Raw genomic sequence first — 15,227 nt, forward strand, 5'->3', positions numbered from 1 at the left:
ATATTGTGTTCTGTACTTGCAGCCTTTCTGGCCTATGGGGAATGGTTGTGCCCGGGGTTTCTTGGCAGCCTTCGACATAGCTTGGATGGTGAGGGGCTGGGCACAGGGCAGGACCCCCCTGGAGGTACTGGCTGAGAGGTTAGTGTGTGCTTGTGTAGGAAGAGAGGAGAACTAATGAATGTAGGACTGGAGAAGGCTATAGTTTGAGGAGAAGAGGAGTTAGGGATGTTTGTCTTTAACAGCACATTTCTGGGTCTTCTTCATATTAAAGCATATTTGTTTTAGTGTATTTGTAATGTGAGTATTTATATTGGGTAGTCAAGAATATTCGATCACAATTGGCCGCTCTGGGAAAACTTAACCACATAACCCAAGCTCACAATGCGGTTTGAGCAACAATTTTTGCTATTTGTCGTATGATAAAGTATACAGGGCTTAAGTGATACTGGTTAATACAGTGCACTAGGGATTTTAAAGTAGCAAATTGAATTATGATTTGAAAGAGAGAAAAAAAGCAGATCCAGGTTATATTGTCTCATTCTCTGTCCCAAATGAAGTTCAAATTACATAGAAGTAACTTTGCTCATTTGCAAATATCAACACCGAGAGCTAGGGCCAAACCATACCACTTGTCCTGACAGCAGATCCCAAGGACAAATAATGTTTACGGTTGTCGGCTCCTTTTTTTTTTCATATTAACTGTTGGTGGTGTAAAGTGAAACCGACGTGACAGTGAGAGAGACAGTCATGAGATCTTGGCCAGTGGGCAGAGAGCCTGCTGGAGAAAGGTATGAGGAATGGATTTAAGGAAGGAGGAATGGAATAGGGAAGGGGTAATTAGGGATGGAGGAAATGGAAAAAGGACAGGGTGTGCAGAGGACTCGAGCGCTGACAGTAATGATTAAGGATTGGACGAGCATTGGACGAGCATTCCCAGGAATGCTGGGAAGTAAAAAGGGCTTATTATCATTTTGGAATATTTTCTCCTTCCCAAGGGAGAGTCTCTACCGCCTGTTGCCTCAGACCACCCCAGAGAACATCAGTAAGAACTTTGAGCAGTACACCATTGATCCTGCTACTCGTTACCCCAACCTCAACTCTAGCTGTGTACGCCCACACCAGGTCAGTCTTTTGGATCTTCATTCCACTGAGTTAAACAAATACTGAAGAATGTTCTGTGTTGGGGAGTCCATGGAGTAAAGTTCCTGCCCACCATCGTGGACATTAGAGGTTTGAATCCTCCATAGTGCCCCCGACTTGGCTGGGGACTCTTAACAAACACAATTGCCAGTGTTTGTGGATGGGAATCCAACAGGTAAGGGTGATCTTGGTCGCTGCACTAGCCACTACTACCTGATCGGGGAATAACTGCTGTCCCTGGTTTCCAGAAGATGGCATACTGTTTCCGGTTCAGTTTCCCATAGCTTTGTTTGATTGGCTCGGCAGCAGATTTGACCATAAGTGTTCCTTCATATGTTTCCGGTTCAAATCTGCTGCCTATCACACACACTCACTCTTCTCATCTCTCTCACACTGCCACTTCTTCTTCCTCTCTTCCTTTCTCTCAGGTGCGTCATCTCTTTATAGATGGTCACCAGAACCCATGTCAAAATGGAGGCCCCACCCATAGTTCAGTCAACCTGTCCAGAAAAGGTGAGATTCTAAGCCTAAATATAAAGATAGTGGGTGACTAACAGCCTGATGGCTCATATGTGAATTAGACAGACTGATAGACTCAGACGGTAGAGAACTGTGCCATAAGAGGATTAGCAGAAGCCATTCAGTCATGACTGTATCATGGGCTCAAATCCTGATGATGTTTCATGTTTGGTCCAGTCACAAAAACAAATATGAGGCACTACACACACACTCACTCTCACTCTAGGCTTATTTCTAGTAGTGTTAACGCTCTAATCATAAAATACAGATTCAGGCACATACAGTAGGTAGTGACAGTAGTAAGTTCTGTCAGCCCGTTGTCCGTGAAGGTATTCTACACTTACAGCTTCCTGTGATGCCGTAATAGTAATCTTATCAGCCTATGAATCACCTATAGGATGAACTAGTTCTTAAATGCTTTTATGAGTTATAGGAATAATATGTTGAGCGCTGCATTAAAATAAACAGTAAAGCCAAAGTAGCGTATCACACCTACGTACACTGTTAATAAATAATTGGTGCTTTTATTTTGCCTACCTATGTAAACTACTATGTGGTCCAGTGTCATCCCTCATAATGAATGAGCGAATAGCTCACCAGCCCCGACTGAAACATAAACCCTATCGCAGCCACAGGCTGACACACCTCAGTCCAGACAATGCACACGGATCACATTACACCACAATAAGGTCAAAGATGATGCTTGACAAAGACGTGTGCTGGCCTGCTGTGTGATCTGTACTGTATTGTGTTAGAGGACTGTTTATCTATATCAGTGTCGTTTTTTTTTACGATGGTTAAGGTCCCAGAATAGCTTACGACCCGTTTCCTTTGGGCTCATACAACAAAGATACTGTAGGCTATTTGTGCCTCTGGTCACATTACATTTGCTCACTTTCAGACCTGAGAAACATTATTTTCCCGATTGTCATTATTCAGTATTTTCTTCTTTTTTGTTTTACTTTACTTATATGCAGCACCCCCACTCCTTTAACAGGAGCCCCCCAGGGCTCTACTTCTCTTTTCTTTTGTTTCTCCACAGGGATAGCCCACCTCCCTCTATACCAAATCTCTTTGCAGAAAATCGCCGATCTACAAGCTCTTAATATGTCGCGTTGCGAGCTTGTAGATTTGCTGTTTTTGATGAAAGTTTCCATATTTTAGCCGAATGTCCGCCTATTATAACAGGCCCATAACAGTGATGCTAAGGTTCATGTGGTTAAATAGGGAGTTTGCAAAAGTAACCCAATGTTTCTCTTAAATACACGATTGATATTGTTTTGATTAATAGAATTGTATTAGTTTCGTATCATGCACTCTTTGTTGCCCAGCCTGCACAGGCTTATAAGACGCCACATTCACAGTTGGCAATGGTGATCAAACATATACAGGTAAATACTATCATATCTCGTCGATATAAAAGTCATTCACTTTTTCTTCATGTGCCTTTTTGCAGAGTCCGAGGTGCGTCCAGGCCGGTTGTTGATCTGGTGTCAGAAACAGACACAAGGTTACAGAGGAGTACAAATCTACAACCTCACATCCTCCTGGAAGAATGGTCTGGCCTTCTGTGCTATCATACACCGCCAGAGACCTGAACTGATGTAAGAGACAATGTATAACCTGCGTCTGTGTGTGTGTGTGTGTGTGTGTGTGTGCGCTTGTGGTGGCCAATAATGCAGCACCTTTGCAATGGTTGGGCTAATACTGTAGGTTGGCCATGATGCCACAAGCATTATTGCTGTGAGGAAAATCATCTGCATGTTGACAGTTACTGCTAGTGGGTCAATTAAATCCAGCAGTACCTGTACTATTAAGCTTACTATTAACTCTCTCAGTGCCAGGCCCCGAGTTATCCCGAGTTTTAGGGTTATACCCTCAGTGCCAGAACGAGAAATCCAGAGTTAAAAATAATAATAATAATAATAATTTTTTTTTATATGTTCAGAACCCAAGATATCATTATCTGAAGATTTGCAGCTCCATCCACTCGTTGTTTAACCTATAAAAAGGCTGTATCTCGCTTCCTAAGCACTTTTTTTTTCTTTGAAAAAAGAAAGAAAAAAGTTGGCAAAGTTCGCAATATTTTTGTTATTTCATTGGCACTGAAAGAGTTAAGCTTATGTAATGTTGCATGACTATCATTGCTGTCGGTCAGAAACTTTGTATGTCCAAAACCATTACTTTTCAGGAAATTAAAAAAGAGAACCAGTGATCCAATGTAGTTATGATTTAGTCACAGGCTTTTGTTAATACTTTCATTGGTTACATATTTATAAAATCAACAGACAGACTTAACCACTTTCACTTTCATATTATTAAAAAAAAAAAAATAATCACCACCGATGATGTCATTGGTGGGCAGATTTCTTTTTTCTCCCTTGTTTTTTTTTGGGGGGGGCTTTATTGATAGGACAGTAGGCTGACAGGAAATGGGGAGAGAGATGGGGAGTGACACGCAGCAAAGGCCTGGACCGCTACGGCAGCGGCCCAGGTCGGTGGGCAGGTTGCTGGACTGTCCACAGCCCACCTCTGAGATGCAGAGCAACTAGACACAAATGGTGCCACCTTATGAGCATTAATGAGTTATTATATGAAGATAATTTTGACATGTTCCTTTATAAGTGCTTTAACAAACTCGCACTGTGGGGGAATTACCTTGACTATAAAATGACAGAATTTCTGGACGCACACACACACACCCCTATATGTATATATCGTGCAATCTTTTCCAAAATGTCACAGGGCTAGCTTATCTTCATCTTAGGGCATGCATCTTAGAGCTGTGTCACAAGTTTTCATGCCACTTTAAAATAGAACACCCAAGAGCAGTACCACAGATTTTTCTCACACTGTTGTATCAGCACAGCAGTGATTGCTCATTGTACTGTTTTTCTGTTGCCGATGGGAGTATGTGTTGTTTGTGCATTCTTCTCTGTGTGGTTGGCTCTAACTGGAGAAACATTCAAACCACAGTAACTATTACAGGCACCTACACGCACATAGACGTGATTCAAAACTTGGTATGATTAATAAATACCCTCATTAGAGTGGATAGGATGTTTACATGGTTGCCATGGGTGAAAAGATTAATGGATTTATATATACTAGTGGCTTGATATACAGTATGACATGCATGGGGTGTGAATAGGTAGGGCGTGATTACGCTTTTTTTTTTTTTTTACCCCTTTAGCTTTCATTCATCTATTTTAGTGATGTTTTTGTATAGGACAGTGGAGAGAATGGAAGGTTAGGGCAGGGAGGAGGCAATGCTACACAGGTCCTGTAAGCAGGGCATCAAACCATTGACATGACGTCATATTATGGGTCAGCTTTCCGACTGGCTGAACCACCAAAGCGTCTCATAGCTTTTGTTCATGACTCTTAATGTGAAAGAGAGCACAGGGAGTTACCAGATGATGTAACCTCTTGTCTTGTACGTCCATTTACTTTCTCCATTCCACAATGCTTCAACTGAGCTGTTGATAGAACTCTGTAAAAACTGTACCTTATGTGCCTTCTCCTGCTCTCCCCTCCCTTCCTTCCACATCCCTCTTTCTCTCTTTCCCTCTCAGTGACTACGACTCCCTGAACGAGGAAGATGTGGCAGGGAACAACCAGCTGGCATTTGACGTGGCAGAGCGCGAGTTTGGCATCCAGCGGGTGACCACGGGAAAAGAGATGGCTGTGGAAGGGGACCCTGACAAACTGCTCATGGTCCTCTACCTCTCCAGGTTCTACGAGGCCTTCAGGAACTCACCGGTTCACAACACTGGTTAGACCCCCTGCTGCTTCTCTGACATTCCCGATCTAAAAATAGACACATGGGCAGCTCTATTTTGAATCAATCAGAAGCTGAACACAGTAGCTCTTACATGAGATTACTTAATTTAAAAAACTACGGGAGGTGCCCTGCCGTATATCATCTTGACCGATTCAGGAAGCAACAGAAGCAGGTGCTGCTTACTGGCAGAGCAGCACTTTAAAATGGACTTGCTTCATAAATCATTGGCAGCTGTGGGCTTTAGAGAGGAGTCAGGTTTACTGACGCAGTGATGTCTATGTTCTAATTAAGTTTTGGTCATGATTCCACAAATTATGTTTTGACATAATTCATCATGTTTTATTTGAAATTTCCACAAAATATCCTCTGGCTCTCCGCATCCATAGATAGTTATGTCACACAAGACCAAGAATGACCGCTATTCATGAAAAGGTTGAAGGAATGATTGGTCAGCCAATAAACTTTGTATATACCTAGAGTGTAAGACCATTCGTATTTTAAATGACTGCGGTGCAGGAACTATTTTGCCCATTCTGTGGGATAGTTACATATTATGCAACCCCACTCAGTGGTCAATGACATGAGTGGAATGTGGGCTATGTCTGTAGAACCCATATCCAGTCCCAACACTGTAAGCCCTGCTTTCAGCCACGTTAAAGCCACAGTAATTTAATGTTAACGTACCGTGGACTTCTGTGTCACCCACATGTCTGTCACTCCATTACATTTTTTAGCTTTGAATGGCTAGGGAAATAATTTACTCTATTTACTGGGAATTCCTCTCCTGGCAGAAAGGGGAGTGATTACATAAGTGTAAGAGGTTTTCAGCATTTACTGTAAGTGTATGGAGTTTTGTAACTTCCTACTTCCTGCCCATTTTTGTTGCACCTCAACTATAGTAATGATAATTACTAACCATGGTTCAATTAGGATTGAGTCCAGGTAGACGCCACGGCACTTTTAGTCTGAAGTGTTCATATCAGATTGTACAGTATCAGTCGGAATGATACATTGGATTACATTAAATCTGATCACTATCTTCACTGGGTTCTAGGTTCAAGGGAGGCGGATGAGAACAGTGAGGAGTATTCGTCTAAATTGAACCACAACCAGGCCAGAAAGAGGATACCAAAGGTACAGTAATAGTCAATCCTGGCTTTTCGTTTTTTTTTATAGCCTCTTCCCTTTATTCCTATTAATATTTCCTTTTCTGACCACAGCCTTTCTATTCATCAATAGTATTCAACACTATTCACTCACAGTAAAATGTTATGATTAGATTAGGTTAAGCTAACAGAGAGATCAAGACCTATTTTGTTATATCCATGTTATCTAATCATTAACATTCTGTTGACGCTGATTGTTAAACTACATGGATGATAATATAATTATTGACAGGCAGGAGTTTATATTGTAGTGTGAAATGAATAGATGTGTTAACATTTTTGCTGTGGCATTGTAGGCACAGGATGACAAGCAACTAGAAGACAATGATTCTAACAAGAGGCGACGGAAAGCAAACCATTACCTCACAGAGGTTAGATACACAGTGCATGATGTAAACGGTTTCAATATCATTACAATATAAATACTGCATAATGAATGAATGAATGAAATCTTTATTTTGTTAAAATTAGGCAACAATAAAAATAAAAAAAATGCAATGTGATAAAAAATAAGTGCAATACAGCCTCTCAGGCAACAACAAAACTATGATTCTACATATTACATTCTATACTATAGCCATACTGCCACATTTGATTCGTTTTTTTAACTATGTATATTATCCATTATCATGTATACCTACCACTCTGTGTGTGTTTCACAGCAATTGTCATGTCAGAGTGCGCCCCCTGTGGGTGAAGATGGAGACCTGCGGGAGAACAAAGTGCGCTCCATGGCAACCCAGCTGCTGGCCAAATTCGAAGAGAACTCCTCGACAGCAGCAGGGCTGCGCAGCAAGGTGAGGCACAGACATCTGGTACACCATCAGAAAGGGGAGAGTGATATAGATCAGCGATTCTCAACATGTGGCTGTGAGGATATTGCAAGTGGGCCTCAAATAATTGGCAAAACATTCTTTAAAACCTTGGAAATAAAGATTTTTCATTGTGATACCGATAAATAGGAACTTAAAGTATACTACATTGGTTCAAATGATCCAAGCTGTAACACAATCGATTGATTGATCATTAAAATAAACATGCGTCCAGCCTTTCGGCTGCTGCGGTAAGTGGTCAGATGGATGGGCTGCGAACACTTTTGAGATTTTCAAACACAAAAAACACACCTTTAAGGGGTATGCCCCTTTAGTGTTCTGTAGCTTCACATATTCCTGTGTTCTGTAGCTTCACATATTCCTTCTTACTGTTTCTCTGTCTTGTGATGTATTATTTACATTTTCTAGTTACACATTTCCTTTCTATAATCATTTGCACTTTCAGTGTTGATTCTTATCTATCCTTTCCTATTATCTTTTTGTTGTTCTTCCGATTATCAATCTCTCCTATTTTGGCCTGTCCTGTCCCTTCCGCTCCTCTTATTTCCTTTCCTCCTTTCACCAGTCTGATGAGGACCCATCAGATCCATCCCTTTCCCCTCCACTGAGTCCTGTTTCCACCCCTCCTTCCTCTCCCACCCCCGAGGAGGATGAGATAGAAAACCCTCGATTTGCTAAGCCCAAGGACCTTCCCTCTCCCCCTCCTACAACTTCCTTGCGCCCCAAGTGGCAGGTATGATCCCAGTTGAGTTTGGTATGATCCCAGTTGAGTTTGGTATGATCCCAGTTGAGTTTGGTATGATCCCAGTTTGGCAGGTTATTATGCATTATTTATAAAGATTATTTCACTATTACATTTGGGTTCTCTATTTCTACTAAGCCCTTGACCTCTTGTTAGATTAAGCTTTTCTCCACGTTCCACTGTATCCTTCTCATGTCTTCTGTCCTCCTTTCCTCTCATTTCCTGTTTCTGTATTTTCAGCCTTCTATCTATCTTCGCCTGTTGGAAGATCCCAGTGCTGTGGCACGGTCAATCAGCCCTGGGTATTCCCCTGAGGTCCGTCCTTCAGAGAGTGATTACAGCAGTTGCCCTTCGTCTTGCTACTCTAAAAGCCTTTTAAACCCTTCCCGCTCTCCGAGCCCTAATGCTGCTGAACAATACCACCCAAAATGCACCTCTCGTAACCGCTCCACCAACAATTTGTCTGCTTCCTCTCTGACGGGATCAGGATATGAACATCTCTCTGAGAAAGGGGAAGAAACTATCAGCCAGGTGAACTGGTGCCCTCTCTGTCTGTCTGTCTGTTCATCCATCTACTCTTCTGTCTGGCATTTGTACCCACTTTGTCTCGGGTTCGATCCCGCTTTTTTAAAAGTATAGTCCTCTTTTTGTTATGCCCGTACATTTTCATTCACAACAAAGCTCCTAAACTCTTTGTCACCAAAAAGGCATATATTACACCAAGTTTCTAAGGAGCTATTGGGCTGATACTGTACATCTACAGTCTGATAGATCTACGGTACTGGGGATCACTGGGGATGGCTCATGCTAAGGAATAAGATTGTGAGAACATACTAGCTATGTATGACTGCAGAAACATTCCTCTTGAGAAACTGATTTCAAGCTTGCTTTAAGACGATTTAATACACTATCAAGCCTTCTGTGCCATTTCTGCTTTAGACAAGCTGCTTTCATAGACACTGAGAACTAGTCAACACAGAAACTATTGTTTTAAATTGGGTGCCATACGGTTCAAAATCATTATATTATTCTATGTTCTACACAGTGACTGATACTCATTTGCAAAGATTCTTCCTAGGTAGGAAGCATTTTTACGACCGCTTGGGAGTGTCCCATTAATCTAACAGTACAAATAAATATAGGATATGTCCATGATTTAGTGAAGTTTCAAGGAAACTCCATTTGGTTTTTTGGCTACATAATATCATAATATAATCATAATATAGTAAGGCCATGCAGTGAAGCCACTGACTATTGGCTACTGGCACTATTTAATTTTAATATTTTAAGCTGCTTTCAAATACAATTACAAATCAAAACAAAAGCTCCAAAGCATCATCATCCATGAATACACTTTGTATTTGTATGTCAATTGGAGGCAGTCAGTTCATCTGTTGCATGAGAGGCTTGATAACCATGGAAACCGGATGCACAACTGCATCAAATGTGACATTTGTCACATGGTGCTGCTACCATTCTAGGTTTTCAATTCATGTAACCTTTTGGACAAAATGGGTAACGAACGAGGAATGTTCCTGACTAGATGCCACGGTGCTACATTTCTCAACATTTATCTTTTTCATTATGAACTGTAGTTCTCAGACGAGGGGAGAATGCTTTCATTCATACATTTTCTCTAATGATTTTGTTTTGAGAGATTCTATTTCTGTGAAGTAAACTGTCCATTTTCCAATCCTTTTCATTCTGACTTTCCTTCCTTTCATTCCTTTCTCTCCCTCCAGGGTAAATCCCAGAGTTTGTCGGCTAAAGAATTCAGTAGGAGGAGTATAAAAGACAGAGCTGTACTCCTCTGCTCTATGTTCCCTGACTCTGAGAATCCCTCTGTCCCTGCCCGACTCTCTCCTCTTCCTTGTCTCTCTACACCACAGGTGGTAAATCTTACCTGCTTCCTTTCCATGGCTTTGGCTTTCGGGTGTAAAGTGCGGGGGCATGTGCAGAGACTATAAGCCTAGTGTTAATCCATTTATGTACCATTAGTGATTAATTACCAGTCACTTGGCAGTGGATGGAATGTTGTTTGAGGTTTCTCCATTGTTCCAACTTGGTTGGTAGCACAACAATGTGAAACAGCTGGTGCTAATGATTTTGTTTATGCGCGACAGCTCTATTCCAAAACCAGGCAGCTTATGTAATGTAGTCTAAAATGTGATGGGTTGTTTGAAAGATCCTGCGGTTGCATTTATGATTTTGCTTGTTTTGTACAATCTCACAAAACCAGCCATTTGCATGATGTACTGAAGTAAGGTATCGTAGTATAAAATGACATGAATCATTCTATAATTCTTATTTTCTTGTTGCACCATTGGCTCTGTGAAATAGAGGCCAACATATGTCTCCTTTTTAAATCAAGTTGGACCCCATTGATGTTGACCAATCATTTAAGCACTATAGTCTGCGTTTACCCCAAACTAACACACGTAATCCCACAGCCTCATTTCATTTGGATGTTCTATTTCTCTCCTATTTCATTCCTTTACTTTATTTCACCCAGTCTTCCAGGTCTAACTGTGCCCTTCTATTTCTCTTCCTATCTAGGCAGAACTATCCATCTCTCCCCCTCTCCCCTCATCCACCTCTCCCTCTCCATCTATATCTAATAGCTCCAGGGTTAGTCCTGTGATCCACCCTGTCCCAGAACCCTCAACCCACTCCTGTTTCTCTGCCTTCAACCCTGACTCTCCTGAGCACAAAGACATGGACCAGAAATCCTCTCCTACTCTCTCCTCTGACTCTCACTGTGAGAAGGCCCATAAAGTCTCCACTCTTCTCCTTCCTTCTCCCCTGCGCAACAACAAAACCTCCTCTCAGCTCCCTTTGTCTTTTTCTGAGGAGAGCAAGCAAATTCCTTCTTCCTCCTCTGACTCTGAAAATGGACACAGAAACGTTTCTTCTGTTCCTGCTCCTCAGCCGAAAAAGGAACAGTGTCAGATATTAGCCCCCCTCCTGTCTGCCTCCCCAACATACAAGAACCTGCAAAAGAAGGTAGATGACTGTACTCGGGATGAGGTTCAGGTCAATCTTAAGAAGAAACAGGAGAAAGTCCTTGAAAAGACTCAAAAACTAATTAATGATGATGATGCACTTAAAAGTGAAAACGGCCACCAGAAGGTAAAACTTGCCACCTCAAAATGTTGTGAAGATCCGCTCATGAATTTGTTACTCTTGCATGTTGGTTTGGACAGTCGGCTAGCGGAAAGTATAATCCAATATAATTATGATTCAATCAAGTATGTACTGTATGTGATACTGTAGATATCCCAGAATAAGTTGACCACAAATAAGTAGTAGCCGTATGTCATAGTTGAATGGAGCGTTGCGCACAAAGTCAATTCTCTCCTCTCTTTTCAGTGCAATGGGAGCAGTGAAATGACAAGAATTACTCTAAAGTCTATTAAGCGCTCTGACAGTTGTCCGACTGGAGCTTCAAATTACTGTAAAGAGGTACTAGTCAATGCCATAAGTCGCATGACAGTGTTGCATGCCGAAAATAGCTCATTTACAACCTGTTGTGGATGCAATGTGTTGAGCTTTTAGATCTGCTATTTTCAGCGTGTGACACCATTGTACGAGAGCGCATAAATTAAGCATTAGGCTGAACAGTTTTTTAAGTCATAATTGCTGTCTTCTTTCCTAACTGATTTTCCATTTCTTCATCTGTTTTTTCCCTCCTTCCTCTCATCTGTGCCTCTTTCCCTGGTGTTAACATTAGCGTACAGTTGGGAAGGTGTCATCTCGCATAGATGCTAGAGCTCAAAAACTGGCCATCCTTTATGAGAGACAGACCACACCGGTAAGCTGCATGTGGATGTTGAGGTCTAACTGACCTACATCCCCTCTGTGAGAAAACATTATTATAAAATGCGGCATTCTTTTGAATAGGTTTTAAAGTGAAATGAAGAAAAAACATATCCCTTATATAACTTTCACAACCCAGAAATTGTAAGTATGACATTCAGATTATTAGACTTTACAGGTTATCTGGCCAGGAAGGAGTCCAAAGTTTGAACACTGCAAAATCAACAACGCTCAGAATTTTCTATATACACAATAAATACTTGTTGCCATCACGTTAACACCAGGAGACCAACTGTTTGAACAGATTGGCAGTTTTCTTTGGGGAATAGGCATTTTCACAGCTTTTTTTTCTTGACTTATAATGCTTTTCACATTGGAATAAACCACCTACTCCTATTACTCTGATATACTGGAGCATACAGCATCGTAAGAGAACACAATTGCACAGTCATTAGCTGAACTGCTGATGCAAAATAGTTGAGGGACCCGTCAATACTTGTCAACACGCACATTCCCACTAGGCCCAGGAAGAAATGCCACCCTTTTCACATCGTCCTGTTATAGCGCCACCAGAAGGCTGTTTTTGAATTTGGTTGGTAAATCGAAATCAATCTATGCTTTGAAATGCCTTAAAATGCAACAATGTGTGACTGTGGACAAAGGCGCCATACAGTTCACTTAGTTGAATTACCTATTTCAAGTAACTTAAACGTATTTGCAAGATTTTCACACCATAGCCTTTGAATGGAATACAATGGATTCCTCAAATCAAACACTGGTTTGGTCCTTTAAGTATAAATTGTAATGGTAGTGAAGTGCATACAATAACCTGGGACATTTTTAAATCTTCTTCTGTTGCTTTTCTGGTTGCAACCGCTCGTCATCCACACAGCCTGACTTTACTGATTCACCCTGACCTGCCAAGGACACGGGCACAGACGGATCTTTATAATTTAGGAGAAAGAACCTTGAACACAGTACCTTCAAGCACTTTGAGCGTTAACCGTGTTTTTAATACACCTGCTATTCTTTGATTATTCATTTTTTTTAATTTACTTGTTGTATATTTATTTATTATAATTATTGCTCCAACAATGTTTGAGGAACCAGTACAAAAAAAATGCATGTACTCGTACATAAGAATCCTTGAACCATGTACTACTTCATCAGTTTACGCTACTTGGACTTGACCAACAGCATGTCTTACTGCAAATCCACCTGTCCTTGTCATATCTATAGCTTCTGTCTTCTGACGGTCTTCCTGCTCCTCTCTCCAGTGTGTGGTGCGTAAAGACCTCCCTCCTGGATTGGGTGGAGTCAGTGACATCTGCCACTTCTGCACCAAGCGTGTGTATGTGATGGAGAGACTCAGCGCTGACGGCTACTTCTTCCACAGAGAGTGCTTCCGTTGTGACGTCTGTAAATGCACACTGCGTCTTGGGGGACACGCCTTCGAGTCACATCATGGTACCGCTTGTTTTTGATGACAGGATTAAGAGCCGATACATTTATGATCTTAATGACCGTTTTGTACGTAGGACCTCTGACATGTAATATATGCCCAAACATACATTTGAGCATTCCATACCATACATATGTAAATGCACTTCATCCACGTTGAACTTAATTTGAGCTCATTTTAACTTGGAAAAATGAATAAAAAATACATAGATTTCCAGTTTTCCCAAAATGTATATAACAATATAATTAGCAATAGTTTAATGCTTTAATTCGATGGCAACTGTGCTATTTTAGTTAATTTAAGAAATATTGTATAATTGTGTGTGTGTGTGTGTGCGTGTGGTTCTTTTACAGGGAAGTTCTACTGCAAGATGCATTATGCTCAGCGTAAACCTAGCCCTCAACTTGGCAAGTTCAGGAGAAGAATGGTAATGGTTTTTATTTCTTGGGCTATTCAAAAATAGCAGATCTACAAGCTCATAGCGCGGCACCGAGCGCCGCTCTACGAGCGCCGCTCTACGAGCGCCGCTCTACGAGCTTGTAGATCTGCTATTTCTGAAAAATCGTGAACATTTTTGCAAATCTTTGAAGATATTTTTTTTTTAAGCGAACATTTGTAACTCAAATATTTGCTCAGGTTTCAATGGGTTAACACGGCATCGTTTTTATTGTAGTTTGTGCACAATACAAACTTTTCATGCACAATGATGCCCAAATGTAATGCACCAAATAATACAATGGCAAATGGTTGGCCATGAATATGTCACTACAGTAAGTGTTCACCCGTACTGTTGAAAGATTCAGAAAGGCTATTTGTGCCACGCGACACCATCATACGATTAAGTATATTATCGGGCTGTGTTAAAATGGTGGTTAAATTAATATCTTATACTATGCATGCAACTCCTCTGCTTTAGGGTGACGAGGAGCTCACATCCTCATCGGTGGACGGTGGTTACTTACCAGCGGGCAGCCTGCAGATCCAGCCCCCAGGTACCCTGGTTTCATTGCTTAGGCGAGGCCTGAGCTGGCCAAGGCGTGCTGTCCGCGCTGTGTGTGTGTGGCCACGACGGCTGTTGGGGAGTGTGTGTAAATTTGTCACGGCGGCGTGCACCCACCTGCGGTGCCGCTCAGAGGACTATGAGTTCCTGTATGTGTTGATGAGCCTGGGGCTTCCTCTGCTCGGCATGATGCATGAGCTTCCAGGGCAGATATACCATGAGACCCAGCTGGTCCAGCAGCAGCCCTCTGGTCTCAGGTTTACCTAGAAAGAGAACCCCAAGTCCAGGGAACCAAGATGTAGTCTTTGGTCTATATCTGTGGGTCAACTGGATTATATGGAGCCGATCAGTCTTGGGAATCTATACTATAATACATGGACATAAGTTTATTTTATTTTTATTAACACATCCACTGCCAAGGGCTAATCTCATAATGTACTCACCAGTGCCAAGGTGTTTTTGTTGTTTTTTTTGTTTTTTTCATGTCGCCATAGATCTTGTTAAAATCTTAATCTTAGTTAGAGCGGATTACGTTAAACAGTGAAATGCGAGGAGAAAAAACTACAGGAAGAGAATTGAGTTTCAGTTTCGTCTGTAGAATGGGAGCGGGCGTGCTCGTCAAAACCGGATCCCAAATAATTCTATTTCCTGTCATCAAACCGGAAACGGAAGTGGATCAAAAAAATTCCGAAAGTGCACCCGGACCGCGCATGCGCGAAAAGACCGCAGCCCGTAGGGCTACGGTCTCGGCGCTTAACAGTTGGA

At 41.6% G+C, this 15,227-nt stretch overlaps 1 protein-coding gene across 2 annotated transcripts in view; it reads left to right on the forward strand.

Moving 5' to 3' along the window:
* mical2b (microtubule associated monooxygenase, calponin and LIM domain containing 2b) overlaps positions 1 to 15,227 on the forward strand; it is a 62,437-nt gene that overhangs the window by 32,005 nt on the left and 15,205 nt on the right. For both annotated transcript variants that reach the window (XM_080437616.1, XM_080437617.1), the window contains exons 9-19: positions 23 to 138; positions 996 to 1,122; positions 1,569 to 1,653; positions 3,116 to 3,263; positions 5,235 to 5,434; positions 6,498 to 6,577; positions 6,906 to 6,980; positions 7,272 to 7,406; positions 13,278 to 13,467; positions 13,816 to 13,889; positions 14,379 to 14,454. In XM_080437616.1, coding sequence (XP_080293742.1) covers positions 23 to 138; positions 996 to 1,122; positions 1,569 to 1,653; positions 3,116 to 3,263; positions 5,235 to 5,434; positions 6,498 to 6,577; positions 6,906 to 6,980; positions 7,272 to 7,406; positions 13,278 to 13,467; positions 13,816 to 13,889; positions 14,379 to 14,454 — 1,306 coding nt within the window. The remainder of the gene's footprint in view (positions 1 to 22; positions 139 to 995; positions 1,123 to 1,568; positions 1,654 to 3,115; positions 3,264 to 5,234; positions 5,435 to 6,497; positions 6,578 to 6,905; positions 6,981 to 7,271; positions 7,407 to 13,277; positions 13,468 to 13,815; positions 13,890 to 14,378; positions 14,455 to 15,227) is intronic.

This window comes from Gymnoscopelus braueri (genome assembly GCF_963280865.1).
Source record: "Gymnoscopelus braueri genome assembly, chromosome: 9".
Taxonomy (NCBI): Eukaryota; Metazoa; Chordata; class Actinopteri; order Myctophiformes; family Myctophidae; genus Gymnoscopelus; species Gymnoscopelus braueri.